The 19,794-nt window shown below is 48.3% G+C and overlaps 1 protein-coding gene across 4 annotated transcripts; it reads right to left on the bottom strand.

Moving 5' to 3' along the window:
- Positions 1–4,390: 4,390 nt before the first annotated feature.
- Positions 4,391–18,368, bottom strand: TTPAL (alpha tocopherol transfer protein like). 4 transcript variants are annotated; one of them, XM_029916540.1, is made up of 6 exons: positions 18,249–18,368; positions 17,677–17,916; positions 14,714–15,173; positions 12,335–12,528; positions 10,710–10,820; positions 4,391–8,574 (listed from the first exon to the last, which is right to left on the bottom strand). In XM_029916540.1, exons 3-6 carry the CDS (start codon positions 15,156–15,158, stop codon positions 8,296–8,298), a joined length of 1,029 nt encoding a protein of 342 aa, XP_029772400.1. In that variant the 5' UTR covers positions 15,159–15,173; positions 17,677–17,916; positions 18,249–18,368; the 3' UTR covers positions 4,391–8,295. The 4 variants fall into 4 exon arrangements, with proteins under 4 accessions (XP_029772400.1, XP_029772399.1, XP_029772398.1 ...); XM_029916539.1 differs by having other exon boundaries at positions 17,677–17,735; XM_029916538.1 differs by having other exon boundaries at positions 17,677–18,368.
- Positions 18,369–19,794: the final 1,426 nt, after the last annotated feature.

Here is a 19,794-nt window from a genome sequence, read left to right as displayed (position 1 = left end):
GCAGACTGTGCCTCTCCCTTCTAAAATATACGGTCTTGCTAGTAAGTTAAGGCTTGAACTCATCCAAAAATTGTACTAATAATCTTCCCTGGACAAGACACTTACCTAGACGAGAGAGAGAATGGCAGGCACTCACTGTTAGGAAGCTTCTTCAGGAGCGGTAGCACACAAGGAGGTAGAACAGAACTGAGTGTTTGTTCTGTACCAGGCCCTGTCAGGTTCAAAGATACAACTTTAAACATGACAGATACCAGCGCCGCCATCTTGGACTTAACAGTTTCGAGGAGGACGAAAACGAGCTGACAGGTGTACAGCATGGTGTGATTAGTGCTGTGATTGAAGAATTGCAGAGAACCCAAAGGAGAGGTGCCTGGGGTGATGATGGGCGGTTGTCCTGGTAGGCTTCCTGGAAGAAGTGGTATCTAGCCCAGGGATTGTTAGGAGTTAGCTGAGAGAGAACTGGGGAGGTGGGCTGGCATTGCCAAGGGATAGACAGAACTGCACGTCAAAGGCCGGGAGATGAAAACCCATCCAGGAAGCCTGGAATGGGGAGAAGAGGCAGGGACTAGGTCACGAAGGGCTTCGCAACCCACACTGAAGAGTTTGGACCTTACATTGACAGCAGCAGGGAGCATATTCATAGTGACGTAAACAAATGGTCTTTAGTCACTCTGCATGATGCAGAAGGCACTTAGAGATGAGACCAGGGTGGGCCATGTACCATTTGAAACAGAGGAGTCAAAGTGAGGATGGGGAGAAATTGACAGCTGAGAGCTACTCAGTGATTAAAATTTTAAACTGGTAGGGGCGCCTGGGTGGCTCCGTCAGTTAAGCGTCTGACTTTGGCTCAGGTCATGATCTCATAGTTCATGAGTTGGAGCCCCACATTGGGCTCTGTGCCAACAGCTCGGAGCCTAGAGCCTGCTTCGAATTCTGTGTCTCCCTCTCTATCTATCCCTTGCCCGCTTACACTCTGTCTCTCTCAAAATTAAACATTAAAAAAAAATGTTTAAAAATTTTTTTAGCCGGCCATTGACTAGGTAACATGGAGAGGCAGATTCCATAGTGATGCTGGTTTCAATCACCTGAATCCACGGGGTTCCATTTATATGGTGAGAGACAAGAAGAAGAACAAACTGTACCAGAAGGTGGAAGTTGGTCCCTTAAGAATGGCTTCAAGAACACAGGCTTGGAAGTCAGGCTGTTTGGGTTTGTATCCAGCTTTGCCATTTGTGTCTGTCAAACTGGGCAGCTAATATTTTATTGAGTACATACTATGCTTTATGACCTTGGGCCAGTGACTGTGTAACTCTGAGCGTTTTCATCGTTTGAATAAAAAATAGTACTTAGTACATAAGATTGTTTAAAGAGTAAAGTTACTTTGCCAAGTGCTCAGTGCATTGTAAACACTCCGGTGGCAGCTGCTGATGTCACTGTGGGCTCAAATGGACTAGGCAGCGTTCACAGGTGAGAGGGGTTCAGCCACAGTCTGGTGGAGGCTAGATTTGAGGTGTTCTTGCAGAATAAACAGAAGGGACACAAAGGGCACAATCTCGGGATGGAGGTGGGGGGCTGGTAGGGAAGCAGGACTTGGTATGGATTGTTGGAACCACCACATTTTAAAACAGTGCTTTATATCAAGGTATAGAGAGAAAGTTGCAAAGGAATTGGGGGCGGCAAAAAGGGGAGGTTTAGCCCTCTACACTGCCAGTGTAAAGCAGACACCCCACTTTCCTTAATAGCAAGGGTAGCCACATCAAGACCTTTAAAGGTCCTAAATGTCAAAAACATGACAGTGTAACATCCCCCACTTTATGTAATGCAAAATAAAGCAATACTAAATTGTAACCTAACAGTCCAATAAAGTTATTTTTTCTCAATGATAACTTTGATATTAATCTGAAATAACAAATTTCCTTTGAAAATTAGGGAGCGGTATTCCTATTTGCTTGGCTGTACTCTAAGAATAAGCTGGCCTGTTGCTAGGAAACCCAGTATTACTCAAGACTCAAGTGAACTGTACACGTGAATGCTGAATTATACAGAAGCATAAGTAATGCCAGCATGTTGAATAAGCCCAGGATCATACTTGAAAGCAGGAGAATATTTTGAGTCATCAGATCAGACCTCATGGTGTCATCTCATTCCAGAGAAGTCACCTGGTGTTTCGTCACCATGAGTGGGCCTGCCTGTCCTTCAGGATTGCAGATTGACAGCCCTGGCTGAAGTCAGCGGTATGGTCTAGGAATTCATCACAGCCAACAGCAGTGGCGCCACTTCTCCCTGGTGGGGACCGGGCGAGGGCTTGTAGGCCCATGTGGCCCCTGCTGGGTGTTTACTCTCTAGGTTGCTTGGTTGGGAAATAAGTTTCTTTTATCAGTCAAGGATACTGCGACAGAATGGCAATGGACCTGGTTATTGCTGCTTTTGACGCTCTGGACCACGCCGTTACTCAGGCCTGTCTTAAACCAGCACGGCTTCCTGTCCATTTTAAGTCCTTTTCCTTTTCACACATGCAAGCTCGAGGGCCTGTTCAGTAATAGGAGCCATGCGTTGGAGCGCTGCAGATTGATGGCAGCTCTCAGGCCTCTGCTTATTAGTGGGAGCTGCTGCTCCTTTTTACTGCCCTTGTGGTGGTCTCTGCATCCTGTTTCCTGGGGGCCCAAATCAGGCAGCCTCGACAGCGGTGCCCTGATTACTGCTGAGTGACCACAGCCCCCCGATGCCTGTGTCCTCAGGTGAAGAACAGCTACCACAGAATAGCTGCATGTGTCCAGCAATGAATAGGCAGTCTACACGCCCGGAAGGTGGTGACATTTCTCCCCCTTTTACAGATTAGACTGAGACGTAACTTGCCCACGGTGACTCAGTAAGAGACCAAACAGAAACAGACCAGGACTTAACAGTTCTTTTTTTCGGTTAGACCACATTGTCTCTTGACCCGTAAGAATACAGGTGACAGGACAACTAGAGACTGGCTGTCAAACTACCTATCCCCAACCAAGGAAGATTAGTACTCCCCTGAAGGCAGTAGTAACTACTGCCTTACTAGGTCATTGTGTCCCTAATGGCTGGCACCTTACCAGGTAAGAGGGTGAACATTTGTTTTAAAAAATGTTTTCAGAAAAGGGGCAACCCTAGAGGATTATCTTGCTCCCCAGCTTTAAATACAGTAGCATGGAACATTCACTGCATTGGCTACAGTAGTGCCAGACCACTGCTATGTGAGGAGCGGGCACGGGGGAAAACCGAGAGGCATTTCCGAGTGACACATAACATGGACAGTAACTCCGATGGCTGGGAAAGCACCTGTCCATCCTTGTAACCCCACAGTATTGAGTTGGAACCATTAGCTCCTTGTTTCCAGATGTGAGAAATAGACGGCTTAGTGCCACAGCTTCCTCAGGAAGGCTGAGCTGAGGAGCTGCATGCTGCAATAGGAGGACTTCCGTGTTGCATCATCAAAGTCCACAGTATGGACATCATGCATGAGTATTTCCCAACTGACCCATCGCGAACGCACCAGACCCACCACGGGTACCTAGCTCCTGTCTCCCGGGGGACAGATGGCATGCTTCTGTACAGAAACAGACGGGGCAGGGGGAGAGAAACAGCTAAGCATGCATGGGACCAGAGTTGATCGAGCCACACCTAGTTCCCCCTCAGGGAGTCTGGGTTTACTTCTAAGCGCTTCTGGACTAAAATGTTCTATTATAGCCTCTGTCTCAGTTAAGAACTTCCGTTTTGTAAGAAGCCAGAAAACAATCTTAACTTTTAGACTGATATTTTCTTTCCCTGTAGAAAATTCTTCCCTTCTTTCCCTCTGTGTTCCATCTAGGGGTGAACGACAGTAAAAGGCATGCATGACCTGGCTCTAACCAGCAGGAAAAAGTGGGCTCTGGTCCGACTACCTGGTTTTGAAACCCAGCTCCACTACTTGCTGTGTGTCCTTGGGCAAGTGCTTAACTTTTCTGTGCCTCATTTCCCTCACAGGGACAGTACTATTAATTAAATAAGCTTAAAGATTAAATGAGATTATTTATGTGAAACACTTAACATAATGAATGCTCAGCCCTTACTGGCACCAGGAACTGTTAGCTATCCCTGGAAGAATTTGAGCCCCCTCCGGAAACTACCGCTGGGCCTTAACTAAAACATTTGTATGTTGTCTCTACTGCTGTGTGCAGTGAGCACCATTCTCTGTATGCAGTGGGGTCTTCTAAGTGCACAGGACCTTCGGAGGCGGCTAGCCCCGAGTCCTCAGGTGTGCGGTGTTGCCACAGGGCCCCTCGATGTCTGACTCCAAGGGAGGCTCTGCCCAACCCTAGACTGAATAATAAACCTTCAGAACTCTGTCCAAACTGTCATTGTCACAAAAGAACTCCACGCATAACCTTACAGGGATTTTTATTGTTTAAGACCCAGTCATGCATACTAAAGTTAATGTTTTCACCACTTAGACTTAGAAAACGCACTAGAAAAATAAACTTTTTGGTCAGAACAAACACTGAAGTAGATGAATCCACCACCAAGTGTCCGTACACTCAAAGCTAAACTGAATTTCAGTTTGAAGCAAGGAATGTGACCAGTGGCCCCCGGGTCAGGAAATGAGCCCACCTTCCTGTCATGTCAGAGTGACAGCGGAGAGAGGTTTCGGGGTTCTTCCTGCCGGAGCTGCAGGCGAATCGCGAGAATCCCCAGTGGCAGCTGAGTTTCCGCCCAGCTGCACGTGCTGCCCAGTGAGACCGGAGGGCAAGCAGCCAATTACCCAACAGCAAGTTCATCACCGCATCTCTGTCCACAAGTCACACCCAGCCTTCGTGGAGCAGGATCTACTAAGGAGGAACGTGGGATCTGACGATGCCGGTTACTTGGCATTTCAAGCAAACCATTTCTGGGTCGGGAGAATACAAAGGAATTTACTTTGGATTTGTGGATTTATGAAATGAACAGGTCCCAATACTGAGAGGCCTCACCAGAACTGACGTCTTTCCTGAACAGTGAGATGTTTCTGTTTGGTGTCTCCGCATCTCCTGCCACAGAACAGCCACACTTAACAGCATCATCTTAGCTAACACTTCACTGCCTAAATGAATGAGGAGGCTTCCAAAGAAAATCTTAAAAGGTGAACACTTTAAAATGAAGTATTCTAATAATGCCACAAACAGTGCTAAGCTTTTCCTCCCCAAATGAAAAAGTGATCCCATGACTGGTCTGAGAATCCGATGGCACTTAAAACAACTGCCCACCCAGGGACAATTCAGAAAGGCTCAGCTTCTTACAGGAGTTCAGGGAAAATACCTCTCACTGTCCTCTCTGGCAAAAATGCCGTGTCTTACAAGGTGAAGTGTTTGTAAACTTCTAAGGATATGTGGCTCCTTGTGAAAGCCAGGTGAAGTCTGGGGACACGAGAGCCTCTTCTGCCAAAAGCAAATAAACTTAAGAAGTCAGAGTTGCACGGTTGTTTCTCTAGCTTTCTTCCAGCCTCTCCCTGTGAAGATAGGATTCGAGGAAGACACAATTTTCCAGATATAAGAGGAAGAAGACCCCCATCTTACCTAAGCTTACAGATTCATTTGGCACTGACGGGGCATCAGATGTCAATTAATTCAGACCTACATTTCCCATTAAATAACCCAGATTGGGTTGGGGCGGGGAGGGAGAGGTCTCCAAAAGGCAAAGTACAATGTCCCTGGGGCAGGAGAGCAACTGATGCCAAAAACAGAGGGTTCAGAGCTGAGTGTAGATCCTGTTTGTCATGCGATTCAGGGGTGTTCAGTGGCTCGTCCAAGGCCACAGCAATGTAAAACGAGAACTTGGGTCTCCTGATAGACTATTCCTTTCCCTGAATTTAGGGAAAAGTTACTTCCCAGGTGTTTGTGAAATGGGCCGGGCCTTTTCCCTGAACGTAGACACTCCCAGGTCTCCAGATACTCGCTCATTTGGCCTGTCAGTGTACCCTACCACAACCGAATCAGGCTCCCTGGGTTGCTCCCTCACCGTGCTAGGGAAACTACATGATTGCCTGGTGGAGCCACACCAAGGAGTCCTGGTCTCACAGCTTGCTTCAAACCTCCTGAGGCGTCAAAGCTATTTGATCTCTTTGGAGCTGCAGAAGGCAGAAAAATCTTCGCTCAGACTCCTTTCAGGAGCTGAATGCAACAGCTCTGAGGTCCAGCTGGAGAGGCCTAGGAAACGGGCCGCGTCCTGGTCTCATGTCCTTGTCTAGCTGAGCTTAAGTACACGGAAACGTCTTCAGTCAGACACAGGCAAGACCAGCCAGGAAGGCAGTGCAGAGTTTAAACTCTGGAAATTTGGTGGGACCGAACAGTTCGTTTGTCCTTCTGCCTAGCTTGCTGTTGGTTTTGTGTTTTAATCTCTTTCCTCTTTGAGATCTGAGAACGCCTCTAACCAGTTCCCACCTCCAAGCAGTTGGGTTCTGAACCGTCTCCTTTAGTCATCCTACTTGTGCTATATATATATAGATCTTTTCAGCAATGCTGGTCACACTCATCAGCAGATGGCACTGGAGGCCGCCAGTGGTGTGCATTTGGGGACTTCCAGCTCTGCCAGGTCCCGAGAGGATTCAGGGTTAGTATCTGTGGTGAAAAGATCTTCCTCTGGAATTGGCTAAGGAGGTGAATAATTTCCACCACCAACTTCTCCAGACATTCTAAACAGTACTGTAAAGATGAAGAGCTTATTAACAATAGACTGACCTTTGCATTTCAGAGTACCATTCTCTACCTAACTGAGCCGTTCCCCTTGCCTGGTGGTCTAATAGATGCATGGAGAAGGTACTTATACAACACATGGTACGTGTCGCTTTTTTAACGCCATGATTTTCAAGGAATGAATACAAAAGGAAGTAGGTCAGAAGCCACCAAATGAACCACTGAATTTGATGCTTGCGCTAAGGCTAAATTTTCGACAGGAAAGGTCTAAAGTGCTGAAACGCAGAACTAACATTCAGTCTCGCTGGATAAAGTCTGTCCACACATAGCAGAGACAGAGACTCCAGAAGGTCTGCGAGGGAGGGGGCCCCAGAAGTGACCCAGCAATAACTTGCCTTGCGATCATTTCCAGAGACCAAAATTTAAGAATCCCAAGTCATTTAACCATTCCCTGCTGCCAGGTTTACAGGGTACCACCAGAGCCTCAGGGGCAGAAGGAATTCATACAAACCCAGGTCATCTCACCTGCCCTTTCCAAGTTTAACCCTCCCTACAAAAAGGAAGTTGGTTACCACCAGGTCTCAAGAATATACATTACTAGTTTCCTTAAAGGCAGGGCCAGATGGTGACATAAGCCTCTTGGAAAGTCCCAGATGTACCACAAAACAACAGGATCCAACCACTTGCATCTAGAAGCAAGAAAACCAATTTTTTTAGGCAGAAAACCAACACCTAACATTCAGTAACTAAACCAAATCCCAGAACGTCATGCGAACGCCCTAGGCATCATTTCATCCAGCCTCATTTTACAGATGAGAAAGGTGAGGCCCACAGGGGCCCAGGCCTTGTCCACAGTCTCACATCTGGGGCTGGAGCCCTGGTCTCTTAATTCTTGGGTCAGAATTCTTTTAGTGACTCAGGCCTCACATCAGTGTTTCAGGATGAGTAAGATCATGTACCTCTAGGATCCTGTATGATTCTATTGAGAACCAGCGCTAAGGCTTTATGGGTTTGGGAAAACTTAGTTTCTATTGCAAGAGTCAACCAATGAATCCCAGAGGTGCTTTGAAGTCTTGCTCCCAGATTTGATCATGAAGTGCTGCTTCTGTCCCGATGCTCCCAAAATTGAGTTAAGGTGCTTTCCAAACACAGTGATGACACCTGGGGCCTGGACCTCAAACTAGAAATTTCCTGATGTGCAACAGAGGTCTGTCGTAGTTAGGGTTCACACGGAGGACACAAACTCCAAGTTTCACGTGTGGCCACCTTGTAGGTTCTGCCAAGTTATTTCATAGAAGTGTGCCCATTGGCCAATCAGGTTGTTTTCTCCTGGAATGTGGGACCAAAGTGACTTTGGTCCTACTTTTTCTTGTTCAACATCTGTAAGAACTTCCAGATTAATGGCTGCAAACTGGGATTACAAACATTTGGGAATCACTGGGGACATTTTCCATGTCTTCCATGGATTAATTCAAGTAACTGAGGGCTCACCCCATGGCTCACCCTCAGAGCCCTACAGGCTGCAATCCAGTGACAAGGAGCAAGCCTGACTCCATGGCACCTCAAATTCTCCTTGTGCCTCTCCAAAGCAAAAGGAAAGAATTTAAAGATGGTGGCCTGGCTAATAGCAGGAGTATAGCTGTGACTTCACGGCCCGCAGGGAATCATCACACTGCGCATCTGAGCTCAGCCCCTCGGGTGGCAGGGCCTGGCCCAGGATGCTGTCACAGACGGGAACAGGTTGGCAGAACTCTCTCACAAAGTCCTCCTCCGAAGCCAGCAGCACCGCATTCCAGGCGGCGGTGTCCAGCTCTCCGGCCGTGCCTCCATACTCCTTGGGGAGAATGCTTCTTGGAAGGTTTGTGTGGAGAGAGTTCAGGTCAGACCCATGGAGGAAAAACTAAAGGGGGATGAAATGGAAACACAAGTGTCCTCAGGTTAATCAGTATCGGTGACCTGCAGGATAGGTAGGCACTCAAACATCTGTTGAAAAGGGACAGTTGATGGCAACTTCACCCTTCTAGTTCTTCAACAAACCTGAGGACCCTTCTATTCCTTCCTTAACCCACACCGTTGGCTGGTCCTTCAAAACATGTCCAGGATTCAACTCCTTAGGAACCATGCCACCGTGGCTTCTCCCCTGGGTTCCCATGACAGCTTCTGACCTGGTCTTCCTACTCATGGCCTGTCCTACAATCTCGGCTCTTGTTGGTGCTGCTCCTCTGTACAACCTGCCAGCGCTCCCACCTCACAGAGACCAGAAGCCCAAGTCCACATGCTGGCCCACAGGGCCTGGCTCAGTCTGGTCCCTGCTGGTCCTCTGCCTCCCTCCTCCCTCTGCGGATGTGCTCCCACCTCAGGGTAGTGCTGCTGCTGGTCCTCCTATCTTTAAGCTCACTCCCTCACCTCTTCCAAGTCTTTGCTTGCTCAAGGCCACCTTCTCAGCGATGCCATCTCTAACCACCCTATTGAGTGCTACAACCCCTTGCTCCTGTTCTGAACTATCCCATTTCTCTGCTTAATTTTTCTCCATAGCACTTACCACATTTTAATACTAGATAATACATGTCCACTGTCCGTGTCTCTCTCTAGAATGCAAGCTTCGCAGGGAGCAGAGATTTTGGTCTATATTGCTCATCTAGCACATACTTGTGCATCGTAGTTAAGTGATAAATACTTTTGAATGAATGAATGAGCACAGGAAGGATGAAATGAACAGGATTACGGACCACAGATAAGGTCATTTCATAGATAGAAAAGGCCTGTTCTAAAGGCTGCTTTGGCTTTAAAAGCAGGTTCTGGGGCTCCTGGGTGGCTCAGTTAGTTCTGACTTCAGCTCAGGTCATGATCTCGCAGTTCATGAGTTCGAGCCCTGTGCTGGGCTCCATGCTGACAGACTGGAGCCTGCTTCAGATTCTGTGTCACCCCCTCTCTCTCTCGGCCCCTCCCCCATTCACTCTCTGTCTCTCCAAAATGAATAAACATTTTAAATAATTAAAAAAATAAAATAAAACATAAAAGCAGGTTCCAAACAGGATCTCCAGGGACTAGGCAGGGATGCCACTAAATTGGCAATTCTCAAATCAGACTGTGCATCAGAATTACCTTAAGTAGATTTTAAAAAGACTCTTGGGCTCCGTCCCTAAACTGGAGTTAAAATCTTCAGGAAAAAGGCCTGGGAATCTGTCTGAATTTTATTTTAGTATTATTATTTAAGGTTTTTTTTTTACAGTAATCTCTACACCCACCATGGGGCTTGAACTTTTATAACCCCAAGATTTAAGAATTATACATTCTACTGACTGAGCCAGCCAGGTGCCCACTATCTGGGTTTTTTAATTCCTTCCCTTGCAACCTTGAGAGTCTAGTTCTGTGTTTCCTCTTTGAAAAAGAGTAGAAAATTCAAGACCATTTTTGAAGGGACCAGAATATTCCTAGGCCAGGGAAGAAGGAGAAAAATACCAAGCATCACACTCAATCATAGTACTCAGAAAGGCTGAGGGAGGAGAGGCTCTTCTAGGTCAGAAACTGTCTTTCAAAGGGCCCTCTACCCTTTCTTAAATAACAAGTAAGCTAAAACTCACAAATCTCATAAACCTTGAATTACTCCACAAGCTGGATATAGCAAGACAACAAATTAGGTAAATGGAAGGGTGTAAAATAGCATTTTTAAACCCCAAGGAGCTGTAGTAAGAAATCGCCATAACTTTTTAACTATCTGCCGGCACTACCCTTTTCCATGTCCTCTTACACACAAAATACCATGCGGGCTCCTAGCGCCTGGGCCAGGATATTAAAGCATCTAAATGACTGCAGAGCAGGAGGCTCTTGTGATACCAACCCTGCTCTGCTCTCTCCACTGCCCAATACTCTGATTAATTTTATCTTCTTTTCACAGAAAGGACTCTTCATTTGGTTTCCCTATACTTCCCAGGGCAAAAATAACAAACTAAGAGAACTTTATTAATGTCACCAATTAGGAAGCAAAAAAAAATAAAACAAGTGAAGTATCAAGTTAATAGAATCATCACTTACTCTGTTTGCTATTTTCTCCTTCAGAAATGGTTTTATGATGGCAAAAATGCCTTTAAATATTCGTGGTTCATTCACTACATGGACTGCTTTTATCCGAATGGGGAAGCCGTCCTGTGAGGGGAGGAAGGAGGTGTTAGAACAGGTAGGGTGCCTGCAGACTGTTTCCACAGCCTGACTTCCTCATTTAAATCTTCTTCATTAGGCCCCCAAATCAGTTTGGTGTGATTCTCAGGGCCTCGTCAAAGACAGCCGCCCAAGCGGGGGCTAGCCAGGAAGGCACGCCTCAGAGAGAGTCTCTCTTGGGACCTAGACTTAGGCAAACAAGTGAAGAGGTGTTCCTCTTGTTGGGGGGCCGGGGGAGGGACAAAAAGGCCAGAGCCTGTGTGGATCAATGTAGCAAACATCAGACCTTCAGGATCAGTGTTGCCCAAAGGGTATTTCTCAGGACAGTACTAGGTGTGATGTAAAAATGGTTTCACGGTAGGCAAGTAAGTTTGAGAACAGCAGACCATGGAGTCACACAGGGTTCCTTAACTGTGGGACTGTGCACATGCAAATGTTTACAGTCACATTCACAAGAAAGGGACATGCTACACCGCATCTCCCAAACTTATTTAACCCCGGGACTTTTTTTTACTCTAGATTACCTCCCAAGACTAGAAAACATGATCCAAAATCATGATCCTGATACATGAATCTACACAGTATTTAGCAGGGGCATCAAAAGAAGCGTGGAGCTAAGGAAAGCCAGAGTATTAGCTCATTGCCAGAATTCACATTTCTGATAATGACCAAATGTAACACTGATGTTGAAATAATCAGCTTGGTGCACAGGAGGGGCTCACACACGTTGTGGGATTCGGAGAGGAAACTGTCCTATCTGTGGCGCCCCACAGCTCACGAGAGACAGCACCCACAGGCTGGTCGGGGGAACGAGGAGCCAAAACTGTCGGAGCTGGGAGACTCGGGCCAGGCTACACCTGCGAAGGCTCAGTGTCCCCATCCATCAAAAAACTAAAAAGTAATTCATGCTCGCTTCAGCAGCATATATACTGAAGAGGAAAACAAATTCTTGCCTCGTCTACCTCAGAGGACTCCCTGTAGGACTGAATGAGTTATAATGACTAGAAGAGCACTTTGCAAACTGCTGGACACTGTGCACATATGGGAGGAACTTTCTGGTTCCCAGCACTTGTGTTCTGAAACACAGAACACACGAGATGTGAAAGCATCTGTCCCAAACAGTCCAACAGGCTCCCCGGCCCCAGGTCCCAGAGGGCTGGACAGGCTCTCCCTGTCGGGCGGAAGCACAGATTCTCAGTTTCGTTTGTTCAAAGTCCTCCTCTGTCTGGAGCAAAGAACCTCCCCAAATGTGCAGAAAACATATCTCTGGTTGTTTGGGCTCTTGCCCAGACTGAAAGGACCTCAGAAACGACTGGAGAACCTGAGGAGAATGTGTGGTAAATGGGGCATTTACATCTCTTCCCATGATGCTTTCGGATCTTTCGGGCCATCGGAGGGAGAAGCAGGGTTTGCGCAGCACGTGGGTTCTGCTGTAAACGGACAGGGCCCTGGGGAAAGCCAAAACCATCATGGAGCAGGCACACGACAAACAGGGGCCATACCTGAAGGATGCCAATCACCTTTTTGGCTATAAAAGGGCCAAAGTGAGATGCTTTTGATAAGCTCACGCCTTTGTAGTCTGCAAGAATCACAATTCCATTCACCTGGGTTTCTTCAGACTGAATGAGTTTTTCTAAAGTCAAGTATATGGCTCGGATGTTTTCGGTAATTGGATAGTTGCTTGGTATCCATCTGTCTGAGGTCGTAAGAAATGGACAGAACGTTACAGGGATGAATACAAATGACAAGCTAAGATTGATCTCCTTGCTAGAACTCTTGTTTAAAGATGCAAAGAAAGATATTCTACTGGTGTTGACTATTTAGGTTAGTAAATGGGCCACCTTAAGCAACAGCTGATGTTCTTAACTCCAAAGGCAGCAGCACGTTGTGAAACAGAAGGGCCTTTGGGTGCTGTGGTTAAAGCCTCAGCTCTGAGGTCAGACACACCCAGGGGTCTGCATCTCACTGGCGGTGTGACCCTGGGCGAGCTACTCATTCTGAGCCCACATCTCCTCAGAAGTAGAATGGGACAATAACGCCAACCTTAATGGACATCGGTGCCTTCTGCCAACAGATGTGTCCCCAGATTTTCATAACACCACCCTGAGCTATGTCTTTCCACATCGGCCAGGCAGTTTGGGTCAAACTGACCTGACTCCTGACACCTCACTGCAGAGGTGGGCGGGCCAGTGCGGGTCTTACCTCCTCCCAGCCACAGCGTGTGACCCAAGCCAGATCACACTGAGCCCACGGGACTCCATTCTGGGACCGCAGCCCTTTTGAAAGAAAGGATCCCTCTTCCCTCTGGCAGTGGGGAGGTCAGAGCCTGAGACTCAGGGCAACAGCTGGCCTGACAATGAGGCCTGTGCCAAGGGAGGCAGAGATGGAGACAGCATTCCAGTGCTGTGGTTGGAGCCAGGTCCCCTTTCCAGTCTGGAAGCTGCCTTAATACCCCCTATATATTTAAGGAGACCTTCCTTTCTCTGGGAAGATGGAAATAACAACTTTTGACTATTAACCATTGTTCTAAAGAAAATCCCACAAGACCAGTGTGTCCTTTGCTTAGGAAGATAAAACTCCACATGATGGCCGCCACCAAGGGGATATGTAATATGCACAAACTTCCTACAAAAAAAGCCTTTATCCAAACACTGTGCCAGCTTGCTGTTTAATGTTGCTGCCAATTAAAGCTGCTTCTATATTACTGGATGTCATCCTTTTCAGTCACATATGTCCTCAATGAGCTTATAAAAGGCAAAGCTAATACCCAGTTGACAATAAAACCTCCTGTGGATACCTCCTCCTAAAAAGTTGCATTGGTGGGGAAGGGTCTGTCTAGCTCTGCTCCAGACCCATGGGGAAAAAAAATCCACTTCGCAAGCAGAGGGTTGAAGCCACACAAGCAAAGAGGTGAAGCCAGTGTGCTAATCTGTTTTTGCAACATCCTTATGGGTTGAGTACAGGGGAGTAGCAGAAACAAAACAAAACACAAACAGAAAAAAGACCCAGCTGACTGGTTCCTAGGCCTCCCAGTGCCCTAAAATCTCCAGTGCATGGCTTATTTTAAAATAAAATAAAACATAAGATAAACCACCCTAGTCCGGCAAGTGTCTAAAGCAGCAGACGCTGTGCCAGGGACTCACTAAGGGCTCATGAGGATAGTTTAATCTCCTAAGAGGATTTGGTAATGACCAAAGCACCTGGTGACATGGAACTTAAAGGCACAGGGAGGTCTCTGCTCCCCTTCAGGCTTCCCTTTAAGAGAAGTGTTAAGCTGTCCTGATTAACATCATAAAGTGCTAAGATGGAAAAGTCAATCTAAAGTCAAGGGATGGCTTAACAAAGCAGAGGAAAGGAAGGAGGGGAGGAGGAGGCACAGGGTGGACAGACAGGACTGCCCAGCCCCCTACTGAGTCTACCTCAACTACCCACAAAGGAGGGGCGGGGCAGGGGCTCCACCAGGCTGTCAATGCTGGAAACAGGGACTGTGCACCGAGCGATACCAGACCTCGCTGTGTGTACAGAGGCAGCAAAAGCCAGTCTACAGAGAGGAGGGTGAAGAAGATAAGCACAGGACAGCAGAAACCACACGTTTTCTGCCCAGAGAGATACACAGACTGACAGACACAGGCAGAGACAGGGAGAGTGGCTGGCTCTCACGAAGGGGGGGATGAACGGGATCCTGGCTCTGGGGTGCTGAGCTACACCTGCAGCTTGCCGGCTCCTCTCAGCCGGGTTGAGTAGTTTTTGTCATTTGTAATGAGAAGAGCTTTGGCTGAACCAGGGAGAAGACAAAGAGGAAAATGAAGGGGGAGAGGGCGCTGGACACACAACCTCCCAAAAAGCCGGGATGCACGTGCCCCAAAAGTCTAGGGTGATACCTGGGCGGACGCAAAGGATATGGCAGCCCCGGGGGTCGGTGTGGGGCAGCACGGTGAGGAAGCCGGAAGCGAGGACCTCCTTTAAGGCCGAGGGCTTGAGGTTGTTGAAGACTTCAGGCCAGCTTCTCCGGCAGCTGTGGTAGTTGACCAGGAGCTGCAGGGCCCGGTCGTAATCAAACTTGCGGGCCCGGAGGAAGCGCAGCAGGAAGGCGTCATCCAGGGAGGTGCTCAGGTTCGGACACTCCTTCCGCACCATGTCCCGGAGGGCCTGCACGTCTCGAAGTCTCCATTCCGGCTTCTCCTGCAGCTCCTCCCTGGCCTTGGTGACCAGTTCCTCTGTCAGCGAGCACACGTAGCCCGGAGGCTCAGGGGGCGGCGGCAGCTCATTCTCCGAAAGGGAGGCCGCGGAGGGGCTGGTTCTCAGAGAGTCACTTTCTTCGGACATTGGCTACCAGGATCCCTGCCAAGACACCAAGCCCAAAGCCAAGTTAACAGCGCCCAGCCCCGCTCGTTCCAGGGCAGCACCATGTGGGGGGACAGTGGCGGCTCTGGGCTGCGGCAACGAACGGCATCTGAACCACGTGCCCAGGTCCAACCCCAGACTGGATGAAGCCCACCGAGGCCCCCGGGGTGGCCACACTGTGGCCTTGCTGACAGATGCTGGGATGGCAGCTCCGCCTACTTGGGATTAAGGGAATGTGAACAAAAAGTCTGAAATTCAGATTGGCGAAAATACTTGACATTTTTGCTGATATGCTTACTGTCACTGTCGTTCAGAGGATAAACTGGCCTGCCTCTTTGGTAGGCAGCTTGTCAGTATCTATCACAATTTAAAACCACACACCCTGCGGCCCCGCGTCCTGTTTCTAGGACAGACACTTGCATGCGTGTGCAAAACAGACACACAAGGACGATCACTTCAAGTGCTGATTATGATGGGAAAGGATCGGAAACACTTTAACTGCATACCAGCTGGAGACTGGCTAAGTAATACTACGAGAACGGGATACCATTCACTCATGAAAAGGAGTTGGACCTTTATGAACTGAAACACTGAGGAAAAGAAAGCAAGATGCAGAACACTGTGTACAAAATAATCTCACTTATATGTTAAAAATGTATACATATATACTTGTGACTGCACCTAAAATTTCTGGAAAGAAATACAAGAAAACTGTTATCGATGGTTCTGTCGAGGGACCAGTACTGGACAACTTGACATTTAAGGAGGGAGACAGACTTATTACTGTACCACCTTTTTTACCATATACACATAGGACTTGGCTAGGAAGGACATGGCCGTGAAACCAGGCTGATGGGCTCCCTCGCTGAGATGGGGCATAACTGATGGGCGGCCCCAGCTGCTGGCCCTCTGGACCCACCATCCAGTAGATGCCACACTTTCCACAGACTGTCCCCAGCCAGTGACTGAGTGAAACGTGGGCCTCCTCTAACAGGCACATTGGTCTTGACTCCCTAGCAGCCTGGCTCAATCTTCCGTGGGACTGCAGTCCATGACCTCCTACCCAAACGTCCCTCGCAGGGGCTAGACTCGGATCGCTGTCTGCAGGCTCTCCCTGACTTCTCCAGCTCCTCCTCCGTTTTATGCTTCACAGGCGCTGCCTCCAATTCATTTCTTGCCTATCTCACCTCATCCTGGTGTCTGCTTCTTGGAAGATCTGCACTAGCACATTTATTGAATAAACAACAAAGACAAAACAGCTGCTTTAGATGCTCCAGGAATAAGGTGGGAGCAGCTGCCAAGCTCCAAAGCCCAAGCTCTTGTCCACAGACCGCCACCGATCCCTGGTTCCCAAACTCCACAAGGACAGTAAGGACCGTCTCAGGGGTCTCTTCATGTAGGCAGTGACCAGGCCAGTCCCCCTAAATCTTAGGTCTGCCCACTCTGTCCCTTGCATTCGAACCTCCAGCCCCACCTAGCTGCTTTCACTTCCCTCCGAAGCTGTGTTTTCTTGTCTTGTTCACATCCTGTTTCCTGTGATTAGCATGCTCTTCCTCCAATTATTCACCTGACCAATCCTGATTCATCCTTAAGCCCCAGTTAGATGTCGCTTCCTTCACTCAACAAGCATTGAGTACTTCCTATGTACCATGTCCTCCTCCAGGCAAACTGTGTAATCTACCAGGTGAAGGTGTTATGATGAGAACTAAAGCAGGGAAGGGGTTTGGAGGTAACTAGAATAGGGGTTGCAATTTTAAATAGGACCATCAGAGAAGGCCTCACCCAAATGACAACTGAGCAAAGATGAAGCAGATGAGGAGGCAAGCCATTTAGGTTACTGGAGAATAAAGGCAAGCCAGAGGTAGGAACACACCGGGCTTTTCCAAGGACAGAGAGGAGGCCAGGCTGGCTAGAGCCAAAGGAGCAAGGTGGAGAATAGATAGAGATGAATTTATAGAGATACTGAGGGCTGAGGGTACAGCACTTTGAGGGCCGGGAAGAACTTTAACTGTTGTTGAGTTTGGTGGGGGCCATCTGAGTGGAGTGACATGATCTGATTTATATTTTAAAGGATCACCTGGCCTGTCTCCCAAATGGACTGTAAGGGGATAAGGACAGAAGCAAAGAGACCATTCAGAGGCTATGACAGTAACCAGGTAAGAGATGATGGTGCTTGAAGCAGGAAGACTTCTTCAACTCCAGGCCAGGGTACGAGCCTCCCCTAGCTCTTTAGCATAGCATTCTCTCTCTGTTGTAACTGTCTGTAGGCAATTTGTAGGCAACATCCATCATCTGTCTTGTGCATCACCCTAAACCCAGCACCTAACAAAGTGTCAGACACATAATCTACGCTCCATAAATATCTGATGAATGAGTTGAATCTGTTTGGTGGAGGAATGCTAAGTGAGAAATGAAACAACATTCCTGGTTCACAGGACCCACCCTGGGCTGTTTCCACGGAGTCATCAACAGATGCCTGTAATCCCAATCCAGTGCTTACCTGGGAGACAGACTGTAGTGTCCACAGGCTCTAGGCCTAGCCTGGCACATGACGGTGCTCTGTAAATATTAGCGGACGGTATGAGGTCAAGTGATGTGCTGGAGGGTACACACCTAGCGAGGCGGAGCAAGGATGTGTCGAGCCCCACGCTGGGCTCTACCCTCCACCTGGAGCTTCCTGTTTAATCTCCAGGGCCTCGGTAGCGTCAAGCTCAGAGCAGGACTCAGTCTCTGGAATGAACTGATGGATGGGCGTATGGATGGGTGCAAACACCATTTCTTACGGTGAAGCCTGGAATCTTCCTCACCTGGAGCTCATCATTTTGTGAGCATCACCTTCCTCCCCACCCCACCAAGAAGAGGCCGGGAAGCCATCGTTTTTGGAGCCCCAGAGACCCCCACGTCCCGTCAACAAGCTTCTGAGGCCCCCCACTTCCGGCCGTCACCCCTTCCCCAGGTGTCCCCATTTCCTGGGGTCTCTCTCCTTGGGTCCCTTCACTTCCGGTTTCCCTCCCTCTCAGGGGTCCCTCTCCCTGACCCCCATGACACACGGGCGGGCTCGGGGGCACTCACCGGCCCGGCTACGGGGCGGAGCGCGGGTCAATCGGCGGCGGGAGCCTCGTCCGGCAGCGCACACAGAACCGACCCGCACTCCCTGCCCGGCCGGCCCGGCCCCTCGCGCCGGAAGTGACGTGCGCAGGGCGTGGGAAGGCGAGGCACCGCCCGTGAGCGCGCACGCGCAACATCTCGCCGCAGTGCCGGCCCTCTGTCTCCACCTAGCGGCCAAGTCTGTGCTCCGGAGGAATCAGGCCTGCGGAGAGGCTAGTTGGGAGAGTCTGGGATACAGATGGGGTAAGGGAGGCCCAAAGAAAGAAGGAAAGAAGCTGCCATTTCCGAGAACATACCTCCATATAGCTGGTGTTTTACATCCATTGTCTTATTACACCCTCGTATTTATGGAATCCCCGTATTTCATGGAGGGGAAACTGGCAATCAAAGAAGTAAAGGGCTTCCAACCCAGACCTCTGGATTAGCATTCCAGGATTCTTCCTTCAGGACTGGCTGCTGCAAAGACAGAGATGCCAGTCCAGAGGACATCTGTCTGTAGCTGAGGTTACCTCAGGCCTCAGTTTCCTCATCTATAACATGATTCTTGCTTTGAAATCCCTATTGAATGTTTGTTTCCTGCTTTGAGGCTCATAAAGCCCTTCAGAAAGTGGTAGCTTGAAAAAGACTTTGCTGCCCCATCCCCATTCATTAAAACCCCCAGCACCATCACCACCCCCCACCCCCACCTCCACCCCCGCCACCAACATATTTTGTGCCACTACAACTTTGAGACAAAGATCCTGGGTCACTCTTTCGAGCAGAGTAAAGACACAAAGCCATTTCTAGAGAGAAATTCCATGGTCTGGGAGAACTGAAAGCCCAAAAGTGTATCCAAGAGATGACCTTATACAATCTTTTCCTTTCTCACCCCAGAGGCGAGTGGAGCTCTAGGGAGTTGGGAACTGACCCATGAGGGCTGCAAAAACATGGCAGATTCTGTTACATCCCAGATTCTTAGGGAAAGTGGGGAAGCCTGGGAATCATAAGTTTTGACTCCTGCTCTGGCCCCACCACTTCTAGGATAAAATACAGAACACTCAGTTAAATTGGAATTTTAAATAAACACAATTTCTTTTTAAGTGTAAGTATGTTTTGTGCAACATTTGGGATATACTTATTCTAAAAAAATGATTATCTATCAGAATTTCAAATTTAATTGGACACCCTGATTTTTTTTGTTTAGTTTATTTTTTCTCCCTCCATCTATGCATTAGTTTCCTATTGCTGTTATAACAAATTATTGTTGACAACAGATTTAATGTGTCCTGCCTTCCTTTTATAGACTCCTGTGATTACATTGGGCCCACCCAGATAATCTAGGATTCTCTCCCATCTCAAGACCATTAACTAATCACATCTTCAATGTTCATTTTATCACATAGGTAAGATATTAACAGGTTCCAGAGATTAGGACAACAATATCTTTGCAGCCGTGTTCCCATCTATGTGACCGTAGCCAAGTCACTCAAACTTCCAAAGCCTCAGGTTCCTCATGGCCAAAAAGTGTATT

The sequence above is a fragment of the Suricata suricatta genome, chromosome 12, assembly GCF_006229205.1.
Source record: "Suricata suricatta isolate VVHF042 chromosome 12, meerkat_22Aug2017_6uvM2_HiC, whole genome shotgun sequence".
In the NCBI taxonomy this organism is placed as follows: Eukaryota; Metazoa; Chordata; class Mammalia; order Carnivora; family Herpestidae; genus Suricata; species Suricata suricatta.
This window is presented reverse-complemented; position numbering and strand designations above follow the sequence as displayed.

Coding starts and splice junctions, on each gene's coding strand:
- TTPAL (XM_029916538.1), bottom strand. CDS start 15,158: ATGTCCGAAGAAAGTGACTCTCTGAGAACCAGCCCCTCCGCGGCCTCC. Junction 10,821..12,334: donor AGGTGATTGGCATCCTTCAG/GTATGGCCCCTG, acceptor CTCCCCTCACAG/GACGGCTTCCCCATTCGGAT. Junction 8,575..10,709: donor AGGAGAAAATAGCAAACAGA/GTAAGTGATGAT, acceptor ATCCCCCTTTAG/TTTTTCCTCCATGGGTCTGA.